Here is a 22,288-nt window from a genome sequence, read left to right on the forward strand (position 1 = left end):
TGGGATTGGGTGTGTTTTATTTTTGACAAGTAATGTTCGTCTTTTGTTACCCATACAGCTTCATCATCCTGAGGCAGATCCCTTGCTTCACTCTTATTTTCTAGGTATTCACAGTTCTCAGGGAAAGAATCAGGAAATGGAGTAGATTTATGATAATGTACGGATTTTCTGCATTACCTTGTCTAATGAATTATTCTTCTATTGTTCTGTGCTACCCTACTCCTTTCTTACTTTATCTCAATTGACTGTCAGTGTTCGTACGCTGCATGCTCGTTGCTTTCTCGTTGTAAATACAGCACTTTCTCGGTGTAGCCTTCGCTCTATAAAACTGTTAAAGGAACTAAGTACTTTCTGATGGCTTGTTTCTCTGCGCTCAACAAGTGGCTTAACAAGTAATTTATTGAACTATGCAATTTGTGTGGTCTTCTATCATGAAGTGATGCAGCATTTTTTAATTCTCATGAGTTGCATCCTTATACTCGCAGCTAGATTTCTCAGAGTACCCCTCACCGGGTGTATGTGCCCTCTACTCGATCTTATTTCCCGTGCGTCCCCATCCCAGATATACCTCTGCAGTTGGTTTCCAGTTTAGGATTGAACTCTAAATGCATTTGAAATAGTGAAAGAGCGAGAAGAGGAGGGAGTGGGACATTACAAGCAATAAGCGATCAGCTTGCAACTTCATGCATTTGAGTTTGTTCTCATTGCCATATACATTGTCAGTTAGCAACCAGTAGCGAATTACCACCATATTATTCAATTTACTAATTTACAGCTTTTATCCAGCAGGATTTGTCAACGATGCAGGTTGCAAAATCAGTTTAGGAACAACTTTGACTATGAAGAACCGAGAAAGCCTCTGATTTTGAATGGGAGCTTTTAACTCAAAAACTGTCCCGACTACAAAAGACGACACTCGGACCATAGAGGAAAATATACATTGGAGCAATTTCCACCGTGAAAGCACAATTTGATTCGTGCAGTCGACTTAAGTCTTCACAATCCCTGCAGCAATTTGTTAAATCGCACGATTCATTTCTCTTTCTTCCTCTCTGGCTTTGATTTTCAAATGAGAACTGGGAAGTTTGAAATGAAAATGCCTCCAGCCCTTGCAAAAAGAACAGGTGATGGACGGAATGCTGAACAATGTCAAACATTCACCCCCAGTACAGAGATCTGGGCCTAAATCCATCGTTGTTTTGATGCCCATGCCATTCCAGTGTGGACCCAGCCATATGCAAATCAGTCTTGACCCTGTTCCTCATGGAACAGTCCAGCCCGAACTGCCAGGCCAGGTCTTCCCTGGACTGGAAACAAGCATCCTGGGACCAGCTCTAGGGTGCAATTAGTAGAGTTTCTGACTATAATGGCCATACCCCCACCTCTCCCAAGGGCCCGTTCAAGTCTGAGTCACGAATCCTGGGAGGACAGCTGACACCAGGTCAGGTCCAGAATCCTCCTTAGCCCAAGTCTCCGTAATAAACAAACATTCTAGCTCCAGCATTAGGATCAGTTCACAAACCTCAGCACTATGTTTAACTGCTGAGCGTGCCTTAATCGAAGCACATGCAATCTTCTCCTGGGCATAACTACCCCTTTTTTTGGCATTGACTCACCCCTTTCTTTATTATGTGTGGTCCCTTCCTGCTACATGTCAAGCACAGAGTGCCAGTTACAAAGATGGTCGCAAGATTAAGAGTGGCACAGCCCTCTCTACTAACTTTACAAGCATAGTTCAGTAGCTCCGCACTGGAATAATGAATTCTCTTACCCTCCTTAGGGGAAGTTGCCACACAAGCAGCATTCCAAGTGCAGATGGGCCTTGCTTTGGTGCACCAGCTACACGCGTCCGCACATCAGCCCTGTTTTTATGGGTAATAGGGCACATTAACAGGTCAGCACTAGAACGCTGCTCCACAACAAAAAATGGTCGACAAGTAGGACACACTATCCCCATCACGAGTGAGGAAAGAGGACAGTGCAGGCTCTGACAGGCTGTGCATCATGCCCCCAATAAATCAATAAAATGCAAACAGGGTTAAATAAGTACTAAAAACAATTTAAACAAAGCCCACCAACTTTGAATAGAAAGAGTAAAAACACTCTGCCAAAATATTAAAAAGTCTGTTATAAAATCAACTCTAAGCAAGGAAAATTACTGTTAGTAAAGTGTAGTGCTAACCGAGCATTTCAGGTGCTCTCAAGTTTGCGATTGCTTCCAAACCATAGAGTACTATACAGCTGTTCGTCCCTGGGTGCTACTGATATTTTAAGGCAAGAATGAATTAAAAGCAGAGCACAATTCTTTCTTTAAAAAAAAACTTAAAAAAAAACTAAACTTGAAGGAAAGACATAGTTTCAGGAAAAACTATGCCAAATGTTTCTAGACTGCACTGTAGCTCGAGATGCACCAATGCCACCATGGTGTGAAATTCTTTCTCCTTATTAATGTGTAATGCGCCCACCTGAGCACCTCTACTGCCTTTCCCAAGTAAGTAGTAGTTGACTTAAAAAGCTAGACAGGCCTACTAGGTGGGAAGGGGGAGGCGGTGTTGTAGCAAAACAAATATAGCCAGTGTTTTCCAGAGTCCTAGTTGGTACTGTTATGTCAGACAGCAGATCTTACAGAGAATGAAGTTTACTTCATGTACCTTGTGTAGAAGCAGGAGGGCAGTAATAATAACTACTGCCTGGTTACAGCTGGTAGAAGCTGGAGGTAACTGTCCTCGATAGGGTCAGGAGCTTTGCAATGATAGAAATATGTAAACCTGGTGGTTGGCGGGAGAGTCTTTCACATCAAAAGTAGTACAAGGTGCCGTGCAAGTTACGCAGGAATAGTACTGTTAGCACGTCTGGCCTTAATAAGTAAACTTACAAGGGGACGCGAATATGTCGATGAACCTTTGGACTCTTAATTAAGATGATCCCACTATAACTCCAGTACATACAGATCAATAAGCAATATATATGATCAACAGTAATCAATTACATTAAAAATCATTGGAGTCAGTAATTCACACACCATGTCCTTTCAATCATGAATAACCACACCTTTTAGTAAAAGTTAGAATATTTATTTCCCTATATTAACAATGCTAAAGTCACGTAAGTTAATCTCAGAAGCAAATGATACACATACAGAAACAACACTGGCTGTCCAAAGTGACGAAAGAAACGTAATCTAATCAAAGCTTGAACGATTACACATTCTAAGGTTATGGTGCAAATTAATCACAAGAACAATTGTGCAAATGAGATCACATGCATTTAGATTCAGCAGAGAAATTCATCAAACATTTATCCCTATTAGCCGATTAAGGAAACCTTAACTAACACCAGATTAGCATCAGCATGTTGGGCTTCATGCAAAACAATTTATTAACCCAAATTTGGAAAACATCTAACTATGGCTCTATCAAAACAGAGTGGCTGGTATCTAGAAAGAAAAAGCATATAGACCTAACAGACACATGGGTACAGTAGTACCTCTCCTCAATTGGATTAGCAAGTTAAGATAGTCTTTGTCATCAGGGCATCAGTTCAGTCTCAGGGCATCAGGATTCAGCATCAAAGTTTAGAAAACACAGTCTTTAAACAACTCGCAAGAATAGAGGTAAACCCTCCAGAAGAATAGAGATAATAGCGTAAGGCAAAAGCGCAATGACCGAATGCTGGTTTCTTCTCAGTGCAGTCCTATTAAGTTACATTCAATAAAACGACTTCCCAAATCCATATAGGTCAAGGGATCACATGTTCACACTTTGTCCAATAAAACTAAAACCTATGAATTCTACCACTGTTGCGTTCACATGTCACTGATTGGTTTCTCCTGCAATGTCCTCATCCGGCTTGTCAGGTAACCATATTGTTGCAGCTTCTACTCCAGTTAGTGTCTCCATTGTTCTCCTCCTGAGAAAGTCAGTCTCACATACATTACAGACATATTGTTACATTTAGCAAGAACAGCATCTTCTAGCATCGGTTCTCATGAGGGAGTTTCCGCTACAAGCACATTTAAACAATACAATGGAAAATCACAGTTTAACTCTCTAGGACAGCCATTTATTAATCATTGAGAAATACAGCTTGACATGAGGCTGGGCAACAAGGCCAAGACCTCTGCTAAGTTAAGGCCTAATGCATAACCCTTTATATGACACATTACTACATTAATCAAACATATACTCAACATTTCATATTAATACCATTAATAAGTACACTTAGTGAACTCATCGTCCTTACATTTTCAAATGTGTGTTTTTTTTTTTTTTCTACATTATTATATTTTCTACACAAATTCATTACTCGGAATACATGAACTCTCATTAATAATTTTTATTAAAACACCTGCGCTAGCAGTACTTCAACAGAATTGCCCTTCTCTTTGCAAGACCTACTGTGTACTATATACACCTTTCAAGAAAACATTTTCAAGAGGAAAGCCTTCCGCAGATTTTTAAGAAGAGACGCAAAAGGTGAGACTTAAAATGCTGACACCACTCTAATATTTATCCCTATCTGCAGGTCTGCTGCCTAAAGCCTGCTTTGTAAATTGGCACGTGGTAAGATAGGTGCATTTTAAATCTTTCATTATCGCTCCTTCCTCTGACTGGAAAAGTTCAGATGCTGTCCCTTTGATGGTCACCCCGTTCTCAGGAATTTAGTAGCCTTTCTCATTCCACTGTCCTTGCTGGGAAGGATTCTAGGCTTCACAAAGTTGGTCAGTTTGTGACCATTATAAAATCTAACCTGCTGGTGCAAATTCCAACAAAATTAAGCTAGATTTTTTTTCTCCATCCACTTTCCTCAAAATGTCATGAAATCTGCAAAGTTTGCTGAACTGTCCTTTCTATTTTGCATATTTATGCAAATTTCGAATTTGGGCACCTCGTTGAATATTTAATTTGTAGCTCTAGTTCACGTTTTACATCTCCCAGGAGGTGTGCATTCCCATACGTATTATGCGCCCAATAGTACGCAAGTATTTTTCAGGACATTTAGAATTGCTTCTTGCTGTCCCAAGGGAGTGTTGATCTTTAAGTTGCCATACTCTGCCAGTGATCATGCTCTATTTGGTATTGGCATAAGCTTTGCCTGTTTTTTTTACTGTTATCGCGTCACTATTTTGCACCACACAGTTATATTAAACCAACTGTGAATGATGTCCTACAGATGGTTCTTCGTGCTACCAGGTTCCAAGCCAATACCACAGATTTATTCCAAGTGGGAAAAAAAACATAAGCTAAAATGGAGTTAGGATTTAGAACTTTAACGGTGCTTCGACATATAAACTGTCACAAAACTGACGAGTTAAGTAGCTGTCTTGACACCTCCCTCCCCCTGAATTTTGTCAACTTAAATCCCGCTCCAATTAGTAGTATACATAGTTTTAAATTGAGATGTGTTGTAGAAAGCTATTGTTTGTTTGGAAAGGGAATTAATATTGTATAATGGTTTCACTAGTCAGTTTGTGTTGACGGGCTGCAGGGAGACGCTGGTCACTTGCTCTATGGTTGTAAATTTAACAACAGAAATATAGGAATGTACATCTTTCAAAGTCTGAGACTCGTCCAGACCCCCTCCCTTTAAATCCCTACTTCATACCAGGTAATCTATAAATTAAAAAAAAAAGTGTATTACTTCTACATGCGCAGCCGAAGAGTTTTCCTTTAGTACAGTCAATCTAATGTGCTAAAGTGAAACTTTTCTGATTCACGCATTAAAAAAGGTAAAATTTAAATTTGGTAATATTTCATGTAATTATGTTTTTTGAGGTCTCGGGCTGTTGCCCTGTGACCGAGGAAGATAGCCTGCTGGCCCTGTTGGACCACACCTTTCAAGATTCAGTAGGGAAGTTCACAACCAGTTCTGGGGGTGGGCGTTACAACTTTGTGACTGGAACCTGTGCAGTTAGGCTGTACTGCACAGGTGTTAACCAAACTGAGTGCAGTGAGGATGACACTCCTAGGTGGTGACGTGACCACTGTTGACCGAGCCACTTGCACCTTGGGAGTGATGTCAGGCTCCTAGGCTTATAGCAGCATGCCTATATCTTGAGATCTGCTTCTTTTCTATGTTTTCTTTAGGGCCAGGCAGGCTAGTGGGAAAGGACTGCGGGTGGGGGGGGGGGGGGGAGTGGTTGGTGCCCCTAAAATAAGTGCTGATGGGTCCCCCCCCCCACCTGCTACTCCAAATTAGTCACTACCACAACACTCCTCTCCCGTTCCTCCACATCCATGCTAGTTTTTAGTTTGTAGGTTTCAACCATAATAAAATACCAAGAAAAGTATGCAAAACAATTTCCTTAATGCAGTTTGATTAAAAAAATCTTACGCTAATGTGCAATATTCATTTTAAAAAGGAGGCAAATCTTTAAATTTGATCTACAGCACACAACATAAGCCACTTTTCCCAAGTTGCACATTAAATCATTTTTTTCGCCCTTCCAAAAATCAAACCTTTGTGTGGCTTGTAGAAATTGGTTGTTGGAACCCCCAAACCGCTCCTACTTCTCTTATATCTGGCTGTGTTATTGTGGTGTGTAAACAGAAGGCCCTGCAAACAATTTGGTGCAGCCCGCTTGGAAAATGACCTGCTGATTAGTCCCTCTTTTCTGTGGGTCTCCTAAACCTCCTCTTTACAGACTGCTTTAGCTGCCTACCACAGCTCACATCCGCACACAAACACAGAGTGGGATTTGGGCCATGCACTCGCTTCAAGTGACTTTCTTTTATTGAATCAGGCCAGAGGAGTGTTGTGCAGGTTTGCATTTGAAAAGAGGTCTGTGTTGCCATGTCTGCTCTTTGCGTGGAGCTGTTGCACAGGCTGCCTATGGAGCCACAGCTCCATGTTTTATGCGTGGAGTGTTCCACTGCAGCCTGTCTAGAGTACAAATTCAAAATCGCGTCCACAAACAAATGTCTGTGCACATGCAACAAATTATTTGAAGTGCGAGGTAGCAAGGCTTGCCCCTTTGATTTTTAAACATTATACTAGACGGAGCATGCGCAGCTTTTTCAGCATGAGATAAATTAATTCGGGAGATGAACCTGACATCTCAACAGATGGGCCTTTGACAGTATTGTTTAATTGTAGAAACAGACCCAACAGGCTACGCATGAGGTATGTGATGAAGGCTAACTCTTCCAACTGATGAAACTCAGAAGAGGACCATCGCCTTTCCTGATGAACATGAAACCGGTTATGAATTCACACGTTTCTTTAAAATATTTGTTGTGTACATTAACTGTTTGGCTCTAATGTATGCATGCGCTGTATTTCTATTGCGCAAACCTAGCCAAAAGGCAGCGGAGTGTTGCACGTGGTCAAAGGCAAATTGAGTTATAGAAGAGGATGCTTCTGGGTGATCAGTGTGCTTGCTCCTGTACATGAGATGTGGTTGTTTTTGTTGCATTCATTTATTGATGATCATACTGTTTTAAAGATGTTGACACATCTGACTTATGAAACTGTACCATGCGGCACTGGAGTTGTTCTTTCTTGTTCATTGGATGTTTATTTGATGGGACTTTTAAAAACAAACTGGCATGGACAGCGACCAGCACAGACCATTCAAGCACCACTCTTACAGAAAGATATTGGGGAACAAACTCTGATCCTCACTAACTTTGTGTGGTGAAAGTAAATATCAGTTGTTTTTGTCAAGGGCAGAAGTAGACTGCAGTTTAACCTCTTCCCAACTTTCCCAATGACAGAAATTGATTTACCCAGGATGAAAAGATTTGAGGTTTGGTCTATTTTTGGAACTCTGTTCCCTAGGTTCCACAGCTGAAAAGTACCCATTAGTTTAGATCACTGCTCAGTCAAGCCAATGCCAGTAAAAACTCACTCTAATGTGTTCTTGAAGAATGCCTTGTAAGAGCCTTGAAGGCTGCCATGTAGGGGCCAGCCCCCCGCAATCTTATCCTCTCTAACCTAAACAATGACATTCTTAATCTGAAGTTACTTTCATACTTGTAAATGAATGTCAGTCGTTATTTCACATGTTTTTAGAGGTATAACCTCACGGTAATCCTCTGGAGTACCTTTCATCTCAGATTTATAAATGGGGAGTGTCTTTATATACAATTTTACACCGGAGGTGATGGCACCAATGTATTAGTGGTTAGGTCAGAGGTTGCCTCGGAAAAGCATTTTTTTGTAATAGCTTTGGTGGTGTTCGTCCAAAAAACGTAGTGTTTTTGTTTTACCTTGTGCTGATTCCCACATGCAGGGCAAAGAAAAAAGAAAGGGGGTCACAAAACTGCAATTTTTCCATTTTAATTGCATTAGGAGGATTTTACGTCCGATACACAAATTGCTGAACAGAATTGTGGCAAACATTGCAGAAAGTTAGAGCTTTATTGAAGGAATGTGCATTTGTTGGTTTGGTGTACACCTGTTAAGCGTTTTTTGAGAAATTTGTGTTAAAAAAGAACTTGGGGTTACACATGAAAGATTGAAAGTGTAAAAAAATAAATAAAAAGGTTGGTGATATCTGGACTGTTGAGGATTCACTGATGTACTTGAATCCCAAAATCCCCAAAATAAATAAAAGCTATTGGCTAATGGAGCTTTTTCTCCCCCCCCAGCCATTTTGGATCCGCAGGTCTGATTGGCTGGTGAAACATTGAACGAAAATGCTGTGGCATCTATTATACACCATGATCACACTATGCCTAGGCTTCGACCACTCTTTTTAATCATCTCCAGGGTACTTGTTAAGTAAAGGTGTTCTTGAGACACCTTTGTAGATGTTTTTATTATACTTCCTGTATCCCTCTCCTCCTGTAAGCCCCTCCTTAAGTGGTTCCTACAAACTCAGAAGTCCAACCAGCATTATAAAAATTCTTGAAGAATGAGGAGCCCAAGGATGAAACATGATACCTGGGCAGGTGTGAGAGCTCTTACATATACATCTTTGAATTGCCTTGCCCTAATTTGTGAATTGCTTCTCCCTCCTTTGAATACACACTTTGGATGTTTTATAGTGTAGCAATGACTTGGACATTTTCCTGGGCACACTGTATATATTTTCTCATTGGGATTGCTCTTTGTTTGTGGTATAATTCATTGAGAGGGAGCAGCTCCCAGTGGCACATCCCCCCTCGTTCCTCCCTTCAGAGCATTGCTTATATATGAATTCAGTGCATCCCATGTACTTCTTTGACCTACCACGAGGGTAAGAACTGGTAAGCTGAGCATGCTAGCAGAAAGATGGGTTGTTTCATGATCCTAAAGCTGTAGGAGGTATAGTTGAGCAGACCTTGTGGCATAATATGTTGTAAAATGATATCTATGACATTTCCTAATTGGTGTTCTTGAATCCTTTCCAGAATGCTCTTGCCCTGGATGATACTCTAGAACCAAAAATTGTGCGAAAGAATAGCAAAAAAGGTAAGGTTCAGGAATGAAGAATAATGGTAGAGGTGAAGCGAATATTGTGGTTGTTTGTTTATATATATATATATATATATATATATATTTTTTTTTGTTGGCTGTTCTTCAGGTAAAGGAACCCCTCTTGTTGAAATCCAAGAAACCGAAAGAAAAACCCGAGCTATGTCAAGTATTGCTAAGAACAAGACTGTCCAAAAGGTAAGGTGTTGATGCAACAGTTGTTTTGAAGTACTGAGGTTAATATTCAATTACCCATTCCAAAACGGTGCCAAGATAAAAAGTATTAAGAAATCTGTCATACGCCAACTGTCTAAGGATTACATTCAACTAAAGTTTATTGACTGATTTATTGGACTCTGTGCTTTCCAGATTAACGACTGGTCCTAATGCAGCACTTTGTGAATTTACAAGCCTTAGTGTGGCCTTATTGCGAACCCTCCAACTATTGTTCTACCTGTCATTCTTTGTAAGTGTTCTTCAATTAATAGCACTCTCTTCCATCTCGGTGTAAGTGGTTTCATTGGTAAAACAAAAATAAAATCCGTTGTTCCCCCTCCTCCTTCTAAATTCTTTCACAGCGTTGTGTCCAGGTAAAATGCTTGTTGAAAGTTAACTTAAGAAAATGTAGCACGCCAGCTTCCTACTTTAGTCAGCTTTCACCATCAAATAACACAGCTACACCTGATGCATAAATCAATAACTCTACTTGATTTTTTTCAGGTGACTACCCAAGGATTTTACTGTTATTCATTTGGTTATTTGTATAGTAACATTACGAACCCTGATACAGGAGGACTGTTTTACAACAGGGTATAGTGACATAGTATAGGTGGAATAAGGTTGTTTACAATTTTTGGTGGAGTTAACACCAAACTGTTCAGATCAATGAAGCCTCCTGCAACAAGAGAAAGATTTAACGTTTTTCTGATGGCAAATGCAGTTTATATTACTTCTTTAAACATGATGTTTGTGGTCCTCTTAAAAGCGGAGGTTGAAGTGGTCTGTTGGAAATGTAGCAGAAGAGAATTCTCTAACCGGGGCACAGTTTGAGAATAATTATTTGAGGGTGTATGTCTTGCTACATTTTTGTCCCCGGGTTGGGCTGGTCCCTGTTACTTAAGGATCTGTTTCCACTGGAGATCTGAAGTTTGAGGCCTTGCTGCATGTCCACGTGGATTGCTTTCTAGTTGTTGCTGCAGTTTTGTATGCAAACCAATGTTCCAGACGAGCCTTCCTAGCGATGGAAGGAAATTTGTGGGATGCTTAGATAAGCTTTGGGATGTCTTTTGATCTCCAGTGTGGTGAAAAATATAGTTGTTTGCCACTGCTGGAGACATGACAGTCTTTCTGCCTTTGTGACATAATTCCTAGACAGGAGTCGTTCACAGATTTTCTTATTTTGGACCAGTAGGTGACAAGGTTTGGGCAGGAAGGTGAGACTACTGGGCTTCAATTCAGCAAACCTAATTTCCAGCAGAACGAGTTAACACTTGCACAAAAACAGAATGTCAAACTGTCCTTCTTGGACCTTCCTCATACTTCAGTTTAGTTGAGATCAATATTCTATCAAAGTAGATTCAAATTGGACTTACCAGCTGGTACATAAACCTTTCTCCATCTGTTTAGAAACCTAATTATTTTGAGAGGTATGCCAATTCAAACCTGCAGAAAGAGAGAACTAATGGTGCTCAGGACTGAGAAGTGTGCAAGAGGTGCTGTGAGATCTGTGTGTTTCCCAGTCAAACTTAATGTATCTCTGGGGGGTGGGGTTTAAAAGATGTTTGTACAGGTGTAAGTGGTCTGATTGTTCCTTGACGGCCTCAGTGGGAGATCATTGACAAGCGAGGATGGAGTTTTGCTATTTCTTTAGGGTGTGGGAAAGTTGCTATTTCTGGGCTAAACCCTAGGATATAGAGTACGTTTCATATGCATGGTGTTTGACTTTTGTCTCTACATTGTTCCTTCTCTCCCTCCTTTGTGGCCTGAGGGCTGATTCATAGTTTATATTTCTTCGCAATGCTTGCAGTTTTCTTTTTCTTTTCAAGAAATGTCCTTTTAGAAGCAGCTTCATATTGGAGGACAAAGGATAGTAAGTGAACTGATGCTGCCTTGATGATTGCCATACCATATTTTGATGGTTTGAGAAGTTAAAATGTTTTAACTTTCAAAGAACAGGTGCCCAATGTTTTTCGGAAAATCCACCTGCTGAATGCATATGCTGCTAAATAACAAGGGGTCTATTCTTAGTTTCATCTCATTCCTATTTATTCCACCACCTAACACTTGCTGTCTCGTTATCTGTCATTCAGCTTTATTTCCATTCCTGCTTTCTACAGTGGTCACTATTTTCCTACCTTTCTCCCTTAAGATTTAAATGTGATTATTCTAATTAATTTTTCATACAGCTAGCAACCTGGACCCATAAATGATTGTGATATCTACTGTATCAACATGAGTGGGCTATCTTGCTGAGGGAGCCTGCTTGAGAGTTGTCCACTGCTAGAATATGTTTGTCTGAAATAACCAGCAGTGGTGAAAAAACAATTATGTTCCCTTTTCACTGAAATAGCCAAGGTCCTGGATTTCCTCTTGCCTCAGTGTTTGAAGAATGCTTTTTTGGTGATATTATCTGCTCAAATAAAAATCGAGGAACCCCTGCCAAATGGTTCAGGTCGTGGAGCTTCTCTCTAGTTAATTTCATTTCTCCAAATGGTCACGCAGACCATGGATTAGACGAGCCTAAAAAATGTATCCTCTGACACTTACTGTACCAACCGTGGGCAAGGCAGGAAGATTGGTGCTTTTTGTCGGATTGAATGGCACTATTCACCAGTCTTCTCTCTAACTATTTTGAAACAGGCCTATAGTTCATTGAGCGAAGGGGACCAGAAGTGGAGAGCATGCATGACCCCAAACTTCTGGAGAAACTGTACTCATGGCAAATACAGAATTGCTTTTAACCTAGCATTCATGGGTGTGCTAATGCTGCTCCTGTTGGTTTGTTAGGTGGGTCCTCCACTTCTGAGCCTTGTATTCTAGTGCCAAAACTGTCACATTCCACATCAGCTCAGACACTAAGTTGTTCTGAATGTCCTGAGATGGTGTAATTTAATTTGGAGGTTCCTTTACTTACAGGGAGAGTTATGGGCCTGTGGATGTTGTCATAGTCTGGCTATGTTCTGATCTGTATTTCATTCTGGAATGGAATCACTGCCCTGATTTTGCAGTCAATATTTTTTTTTATGTGGACAGCACATCAGTTAAGGTTTGTGGTGATGACTGTAGCACCATAAACTGATACCAATGTCAATGGGTAGTTACCTACAGAAACAACTTGTCAGGAAGACACTGGCATATTGAGCTGTGAACCTGAATATTTAGTGAAATCCCTTTTTGTCTACCTTGTTATTTTACTGCCTGCCTCAGTGAAGAGGTTCCTAGAAGTGAGAATTTAGCTTTGGGAACATGGGCCTTCTGTCATCGTTGTGTTCCTTATTTTCATAACAGAACAATCTCTATTGATTGAATTTGTACATGATGATGCTTCTTGGCATCTAGAGGTATGGTTCTTTTGTTTCATATACACATTTGCAGCATCTGTTATTTCTTCCCAATGAGTATTGTCAATATGCCTAAGTGAAAAGCATGTTTTAGCTACACACCTCATTATGTCACTTTATTTTTAAACATCTGCTTCGGGAAATGATGGTACCCTTTGGATGGAAATTCTGTTTGTAGATCTTGTTTGATGCAAGCAAATGAATGATCATAGAGGACCCATCCATTTTCTTTTTGGGCCAATGTGCTTCTAGATTTGTTTGAATAGAGCTGCTTTCTGAAATTGCCTTGGAATCAAATGTTTGCCCTTTGCTGCTATCAGTTTTTCCTTTTTGTATTTTCAGTGCCATTTTATGATTTCCATGACAGTGATAAAATGTAGACTTTCTCCAACCCTTCACTTCCATTACTGCATTTTCTTTGGCAGAGAAGTAAGCTGCTCATGAGCACAGTATTAGTAATAGGGTTTATCTTAATAGATTGATATCAGATAGAAATTTGGAAGCAAGTGGCAGAATAAGTGCCTACTGTCATTGGAAGTATAATGGAATCTTCTGTTTGTAGGGGCACCAGGATGTCCTACTCAGTTACCATGATGTCCATAACTGATTTAAACAGTTTAAAATGTAGCCTGATTATACTCCTCCTGCTTCATGTTTAGTAGAAGGATCTAAAAGCACCTTCTACTTGATTATGACACCGCTACATACAGGATGTAATCAAAAGTGTTCTGACTTATGGTGTGGCACAGGAGAGTGTGTCCTAACCAAGAGTGGATGCAGATGGAATATCCTCATGTGTTGGTGGGTTGCCTTCTGCATTTGTATCAGCATAGAAATTGTACACCCACCCACATTCCTCTCAAATTTATACACCCACCTCATTTGTGTGCAGACCTGTTTGAAATGTTGATTGCTGCCTTTTATGGTGATAATTCATTTAGGAAACCTGTGGTTTGGTGCTGGCATACACTAGGCAGGATTTAAGACCTACTCGTATGTTTCAGAGCTGGTCTGTTTCTATGTGGATAGACCTTTGGGGATTGCACTCCTATCGACCCTTCTGATTCCTTTGCATGTACAGAAAAAAACAGAGTAATGAGTTCAGAGTGACACCTGAATCATCTTTTGTTGCTCATGCTGGGTTCCCCAGGCTTCCCTGAATCCAGGTTTCTGTGAATTAGACTGGTGGGATCACTCCCCAACTTGGGCAAAATCAAGGATTTGTTGTCGTTGAGCATGGTGGCAGCAGTATCTATAGTATAGGGGCTAGGGCCTGTGAGCCTGTACTCCTAGGAGACACAGCATGGTGGTACCTTCCATGAGAATTAACCCAGTGTTTCCTAATTGTAACCCTTTGCTTCCATGTATGACACCTGTGGAGTACTATGTATGTGGGTGCCTGTATGGGCTAACAAGATTCCCTGGCTTGATGAATTGTGTGAATAGTACAATATATTATATTCTACACGTACAAATCCTCAATATGGTGTTCTGCTTTGTGCATGAGTGCCCAGGTTCTGTCTTGAGCTTTGGAGCCTGCACATACAGAAATTCACTACACCTACGTGGTGCACCTCTGCAGTTGCCCAGATAATGGCTGACAGTTGTTAGTCTCATGTCCAAGTGATGTGAAACTGTGGCATCATCAACCTCTGCTTTGGATCCTTTTGGGTATCCTACATAGGTCACACAGTAGTACTGTCTCTGAGGCAGACTTGCAGTGGGACCTAGTAGTGTTTGTGTTGTCAGTCTTGCTCTCAGGTGTGCTCTATATCTTTCTCTCTGATAGGTGAGGTCCCCGGGTTCCGTGTTGAGGAGGAATGCAAAGACACATGACAGCCTAACATAATCGTCTATTGAGTTTTTTTGTATCCATCTTCCGCCCCACCCCTCCCCCCAGATCTTCAGCGGCTTCGATCGTACATCCAAGCTAGTTTCATGAAATCTCCTTTCTGTATTGATGAACAATCTGACCATTGTGTGTAGCTCCATCTTCGTTGCAGAAGTGTCATGTCTAACGTTCTGGACTTTTTATGTTGGCTAGTCTTTTCTGCAGGCTGGTTCTTGGTCCTTGAAGCTGCCTTACATCATTTTTCTCATGAGTTGTGTTGTTGGTCTTACAACAAGAACAAACACAACTTTTACTAACTTTTTAGCACCAAGAAAAACATCAAAGAAAGTGGCTATCACTTTTACGAGTTCCAAAAGGAACACTATGACCTTCTAAAATCACTTGAAAGAAAACACAAGTGGCAGCTTACTAAGGCCAGTCCTAAAAAATCCTGACATCTTGAGCTGCAATCCAGTAATCAATTTCAAGAGGGCACCACATTTTAAGAGAGATCCTGCTTCCTTCAGAATTTAAATACCTGTGAAGTAGCCCACTGACGTATTTCACCAATTCAAAGAGATTTTATTCAAAAAATTACTCTGGATATCAACTAGGTGTGAGCAGAACTATGAAGTTCACCATCAGAGTCTTGTATTACAGTGTCAACAAGTGGCTGAAGTTGTTTACCCTTGCAAACTAACCTTTCTTGGACATAACGTTCACCCACTTAAAACAGGTATCCTAGTTCGTTACCATAATAGTCATAAATCAGACTGTAGTGGAACACTTCATCAAGATTCATGAAAATCGAGAACAGTTCTTAGCTATTGACAGAACTCCTAAGAATGATGAGCAGGGCCCCACTAACTTAAAGTACATCAATGAGAATCGATAATCAATACGCATCCAGACACACTGCATCAACAAATATGCTGAAATGCATTACTGATTGCTTTATCACCAAGCCGGAATTCGTCCCCTGTAGAGGATCTATTTTTTCCAATTTTTGTCTATGTATGATAAATTTGCCACATCTGGTGATTCTTCTTTGTCAGTTGAAACTGTTATAGGAATATTAATATACTAATCCCGTTCAATGGACTGCCACCTTCTACTTGACTGCTGTACAGGCAAAATCCTCAATGTAACAAATTATACATTCACCTCCCAGAATGATGTTTTCATATGTATCAATACTTTGTTGGTTCTAAAGGTTTGTTTTCTTTATTTTTAACTATTTTTATTTATGACCAGATAGCTGCTCTATTACATATTCATAACGTGCTCTCCTCTACTGTGAAAAAATAAGGACAGATGGTACACCCAGTGTGGTATAGTTTCCATACAATACATCACTGGCATGACCACTGCAGACTTGTTTCCCTCACAAAGTCTAAACATACACATGATGATGAGTGGAGAACTGTTTTAGCCACTTTAACAAGACAAAAGGATGATGGGCAGAGTGTTGAAACTTTTCAAACACTCACCTCTGTCACAGATCTGGGTTTAATCCATCATTCTTTTTCTCACCCTGCCACCCCAGTTTGGACCCAGCTATATGCAAATCATTCTTGACCATAGTAGTGTTGCCACCCCATTCCTTTTCATAGTGTGTTTTAGGTCCTCACAATTCAGATCCTATGTTGCAGCCTATTTGTGCAATTTCAAGGGGTACTCTCCCTGGTGGGGGCGGGGGGGGTCAGTGCAGATCCCGTGAGTAGGGGCAGGTGAGGGAGAGACTCACTCCTAACCCAAGTTCAATCCAAGGGTACATACCCTGAATTTAAAGGCCAGGTTCAGTGTGTTCCCCGCCCCCCCCCCCCCCCCCCCCCCCCCCCCCAGACCTGGAGAAAGGGGCTACTGCTAACAGTACCCCTTCCATGTTGGATTCTGGGGAGGGGGCAGTCCTAGTTGAGGAAGGGTGCAGGACCCCTGAAGGTGCGGTAGGGGGAGGTAAGCCTCACCCCTGACTCTGGTCCAATCTGAGGGTACAGACCCCCAGGTTAGAAGACCAGTTGCAGGTTAACATCCCTGCACTGGTGGGAGAATTTTGCAAGACTACTTCTACAAGCAGCCTGACAGTTCTGGACTCTGGGGGTGCCTCTCCTAGAGGGAGGGTACAGAGCCCCAGAGGGGAGGACCAGTGTCAGGCTGTCATCCCTGACCTGGTGGAAGGGATAGTGACCAAAGGGTGCCAGGCACCTGGGGCTACTGCCCCCACTCCCCACAGTCACAGTGGCTGGAAAGCCTTGAAAGGCCTGGGGTCTGGCTCTCATCTCTGACAGCTGTCAGTGGCCAATGTGGCTTGCTGTCCTGGTGGACAGAGTTTTTCTGGGGGGGGGGGAGACAAAAGCCATACTCGGGGGGTGGAGTGGGACCACTGTATTGGCCCTGGTGGTACTATCTGCCCCCTGGGATACATCTGTGAGCAAAGTAAAGTTAGGTGCTGCACAGATGGTATCCGCAGGTGAGGAGAAGGGTTCCCCATGGGTTAGTTTAGTGGGCCCTGAGAGTATGGACAGAGGGATCCAGTCAGGAAGGCGTAAAACTGGAACTTGCCCCTGCTGTTGTGGGCCTGGGTCCCTGTTCTAGTGCCCCAATCAGGGAAGTCCATCAAGGTATTGATTGGTCTTCCCTGGCTTTAGGCTGGTTGGGGGGGGGGTGTTGGACTTGGCCCTTTTTGCAGGGACATCCCCAGTCTTTTTGCTTCCTTCCTCCTAATTTTTCTGGCCTGTTTTTGTTGGCTTTAGGACTCTGGGCACTTTACCACTGCTAACCAGTGCTAAAGTGCATATGCTTTCTATGTAAATGGTATTGTTTGGTTTTTCCATGATTGGTATATTTGATTTTACTAGGAAGTCCCTAGTAAAAGTGCACTAGAGGTGCCCAGGGCCTGTAAATCAAATGCTACTAGTGGGCCTGCAGCACTGTTTGTGCCACCCACATAAGTAGCTCTGTAAACATGGCTCAGACCTGCCACTGCAGTGTCTCTGTGTGCAGTTCTAAACTGCCATTTCGACTTGGCAAGTGTCCCCATTTGCCAGGCCTAAACCTTCTATTTTTATACATGTAAGGCACCCCAAAGGTAGGCCCTAGGTAGCCCTCTGAGCAGGGTGCAGTGTATGTTAAAGGTGGGACATGTACTTATGTGTTTTACATGTTCTAACAGTAAAATAATTTCACATTTGTTTTTCACTTTTCTCTCTCTCTCATAGGTTAACATGGGGACTGCCTTTAAATATTATTAAAGCACAGATTCCCTTTGGAAGCAGATAGAAATATGGAGTTTAGGGCCCATGAACTCACAATTTAAGAATACATCTTTTAGTAAAGTTTGTTTTTAGATTGTGTTTAAAAATGCCACTTTTAGAAAGTGGGCATTTTCTTGCTTAAACCATTCTGTGATTCTGCTTGTTTGTGGATTCCCTGTTTGGGTCAGTTTGACAGTTGGGCTGGTTTCACCTCTCTCTAGACAGTGATACAAAGGGAGCTGGGGTGTAGTCTGCATATCCTGATGAGCCATCTGTGCTAGGAGGGAGGGGGAAGAGTGGTCACTCACGCCTGAAAGGGCTGTACCTGCACTCGCACATTGCAGACTCCAACCCCCTGGTGTGTGACTGGGGCCTGGTTGGGGCAAGGCAGGATCCTGTAAACAGCAGAGACTTCTTTGAAGTAGGCCTATTTCAAAGGCAGAAAGGAGTATAAGAGGATGACCCAAACCCCTGAAAATCAGATCACTTCTGGAATCAAGAGGAACCTCTGCCAAGGAGAAGCGCTGATGAGCTGAGGAGAAGTGCTGCCCCTGCCTGTGATTCTGCTTTGTTGGGCTATCCTGCAGTTGCTGCTTCTGCCTGTGAAAGAGGACAAAGGCTAGACTTTGTGCATTCCTGCTTGAGAAGAATCTCCAAGGGCTTGAACTGAGATTGCCTCCTGTTGTTGAAGTCTCAGGGCCATCGAAGACTTCCCCTGCCAGCATGTGAATTCTCTGCTGAGGCTCCTGCCCTGCCATGTGGTGCCCTATCCAGCTCCTGGGCCTTTGAAACGTGAAGTTGGCAGACGAGAACTGAAAGGTCACTCTCAGACCGCCGTGCAAGGAAATTTTCGACGCATCTTCCATGATGCGGCTGCTAAACGACACGCCGCCGGCTTCGTGGCTTAAATAAACGCTCCACCTGCATCACGCCTGGAAGATTGTTGCAACGCGGCTGGAGAAACTATGCACAACACCTGCTACAGGAGGCTGATAACAAAGCAAACTCCACACAGCACTTGATTATGATACAAGGCAACCAGATTTTTAACGCAACATCACTGGGTGGGGAAAATCAATGCAAAGCCTGCCTGGATTGATGCATCGCTGTCTTGCAGGAGAGAAGAAATGATGCACGCCGAGCCGACAGGAGGATGAGCGACGAATGGTCTCATTTGCGATTGAGAAATCAACACTTTGCTGGCCTTTTTCAATGAACACACACCAGTGGGGCTTTATTTTGACGCTACCCAGCTACTTTGCTGTTATTTCACAATTCTCACAGTTTTCTCCGGATTAAGACCCTTGTTCTTTTGAAAATTCATAACTTGACTTGTGTATGTTGGAATTTTGTTGTTCTGGTCTTGTTTTGTTTAGATATATATTGCCTATTTTTCTAAACCTGTGTTGTCATTCTGTAGTGTTTTCACTGAGTTACTGTGTGTGTTGATACAATACTTTACACATTGCTTCTGAAGTTAAGCCTCCCTGCTCGTGCCTAGCTACCAAGGGAGTGAGGGTGGTTAACCAAGGGTGATTCTACTTTACCCTGATTAGAGTGAGGGTCCTTGCTTGGACAGGGGTTAACCTGACTGCCAACCAAAGACCCCATTTCAAACAGACACCATACACAAGTTTATTACCATAAGAAAGACATCAAGACCCTCTACTGCAATTATCCACATACACTGTAACTATTAATATAAGCTGGTGAAAAAATTGACAACATTGTTGAGAGATTTGCTACGCTTATCAAACTCTGTATGTTCAATAAATAAGAAGCCATACATCTCCAAGTTATTGTCGGATATCTGTCAGATTCTTATAGACAAATGCTGAAAGAAACCATTACTCTGGAGTGAGTTCTTATGGCTGTCAGAGCTGAGGAACGTGCTGATCGACAAGCTGCTGACATGGAGGCCAGAGGTGGCCAGAATAAGTCAGCTTGAACATGAAAATTAAGCAGAAACGCAAAGCTGAAGGACGCAAATTGATGTCTCTAGACAAAAAGAAACTGCTTTAAATGTGGACTTTCATTTACACACAAAGGTAAATGTCCCCCAATTGGACAAGTGTGCAAAGGCTGTTGGGAGGAAAACCATTTTGTAATGGCTTGCAAGGCAAAAGAGAAACTAAATACACCAGAACAAGAAAACAAAATGGACACCTGAAAGTTCCCGAAGCGAAGTTCTACATATGCCCACAAGGCCAAGCGTCCACATCAGCTGAGGTACTTCGAAATTAAATGAAGTCGATCATCATCTGAATTTTCATCAAGGAGTTCTTCAGATTTGTTGTCAAGTGACAGTGAGGAAGACAGATGTGCAATGTAAATATTTACCTCAGAAAAACGTGCACATGTCGGACTAGCCACATGCAAAGAAGACTACAAGTCAAAAGTCAACGAGAATCACAAAAGCCATTCAAAGATTGTCCAAAAATTACACTAATGGTAAAATACTGCTCCATACATTTTCTTATTGACAGTGTTGCATCAATAAACATTATGGCTTAGGAGAAAAACTATAAACTGCCTCCATTTCCCTGTTTCACACCATCAAAGGCTAAAGTATATACATGGGGTGCATCAACGCCAATAAAGAGTCAAGGTTCATTCGTAGCAAACATGAGGCACAAAAAGACAAAGGTGCAAGCACCCATTCACGTACTTCAAGGTACTGTTTCAAGTGCCTCTTTACTCAGCTTCAATACTGCTGATGATATGGGACTGCTGTCTGCGAACTACAACATGAATGCTCATCCCGAAATAGTAAGTCAGTTCCTGCCATTGTTTCATGGATTAGGAAACCTTAAGACCATGCATGAAAGTGAAACGGCAGATCAATGAGGACATCTCTCCTGTTGCTGAAAGAAAATTTACCAATTGCATTTCATATACAAGAAGATGTTGAGAAAGGGCTTGAGACAATACTATAGCATGATATTGTTGAGCTATCTACTGGTCCCGGTGGGTCTCACCCATAGTATTAGTGCCCAAAATAGACAGTGAAAGAGCTGTAGGCATCTGTGTTGATATGCATAAAGTTAACAAGACAATTGAAAGAAAACATCCCGGTCCACACATTGCTGAAATGATCACACAGCTAAGTTGTGCCAAAGTCTTTTCTCGCCTTGACCTGAGCAAATTATATCCTTAATTGGAACATGAAGAAAATTGTAGATTCATTACCACATTTTCTACTTACGTTGGTTTGTTCAGATATATAAACTCTTACATTTCTGTGTGTCATCAGCTGCAGAAATGATTCAAGATGTCATTCGACGTATCCTACAACCTGCCATGAATGCTTTCAATTACAGTGGTGACATTGGATTTTGGAGCTACTCAAAAGAAACATGATAAAGCTCTTGTGCAAGTATGTTGTTTCTTGCTGATACAGGATTAACTTTTAATGCTGAGAAATGAGTTTGACAAAACTCAAATTCTTTGGCCATGTCTTTTCTGATAGGGGTATGGTGCCTGATTCCCGCTAAAGTACAAGCTTAGTAACATCTTGTAGGGGATTGGAGGCTGACAATGTTATGTTCATTCCTTGGCATGGCCAGTTATTGTTCTAGATACATACGTGACTTTGCCACAGTAAGTGCTCCTTACCATGAGCCTTAACAAAAATGAATGCTTCATTTTACAGGTCACACAAATGTGAACAAAGTTTTGAAAATCAAGCATGCAATTGAGAACACCACTGAAATGGGCTACTTTGATCCGAAGCTTCATACAGAGGTTGTTGCTGATGCTAATCTGGTCAGGTTGGGCACGATTCTTGCTTAACAACACAATGGATCCCCAAGTGCCTGCGGGCACACACAAGAAGAAGATTGTCACAAACTGAATGAGAAAGAAAGCTTAGCAATAGTGTAGGCTTGTAAACATTTCTACGTATTCGTATATGGAAAATATTTCACTCTTATAATTGATCAAGCATTTCTCACCATCTTTGGTGATCCAAAAGCCAAGAAGCCTCCTAGAATTGAACAGTGGGGTATGTGACGACAAGAATATGACTACACTATCGTCCACTAACCAGGGAACGACCAAAATCCTGCTGACTACTTTTCACGAGTGCCAGTACAGTGTCATGATACCCCTTCCAAAGTGGCTAAAGCCTACATTAACTTCATTGCAAATTCCAGTACACCTGCTGCTGTTTCTTTGAAATAAATTATTACTGCAATGAGCAAAGACAGTGACATTTTGATACTAAAAGACATTATCAACCCTGG

General features: G+C 41.7%; 1 protein-coding gene across 1 annotated transcript in view; it reads left to right on the plus strand.

The window, feature by feature from the left end:
- LOC138266913 (borealin-2-like) overlaps positions 1–22,288 on the plus strand; it is a 93,753-nt gene that overhangs the window by 24,089 nt on the left and 47,376 nt on the right. The window contains exons 4-5 of the mRNA XM_069215658.1: positions 9,336–9,396; positions 9,509–9,597. Coding sequence (XP_069071759.1) covers positions 9,336–9,396; positions 9,509–9,597 — 150 coding nt within the window. The remainder of the gene's footprint in view (positions 1–9,335; positions 9,397–9,508; positions 9,598–22,288) is intronic.

Source organism: Pleurodeles waltl, chromosome 12 (genome assembly GCF_031143425.1).
Source record: "Pleurodeles waltl isolate 20211129_DDA chromosome 12, aPleWal1.hap1.20221129, whole genome shotgun sequence".
In the NCBI taxonomy this organism is placed as follows: Eukaryota; Metazoa; Chordata; class Amphibia; order Caudata; family Salamandridae; genus Pleurodeles; species Pleurodeles waltl.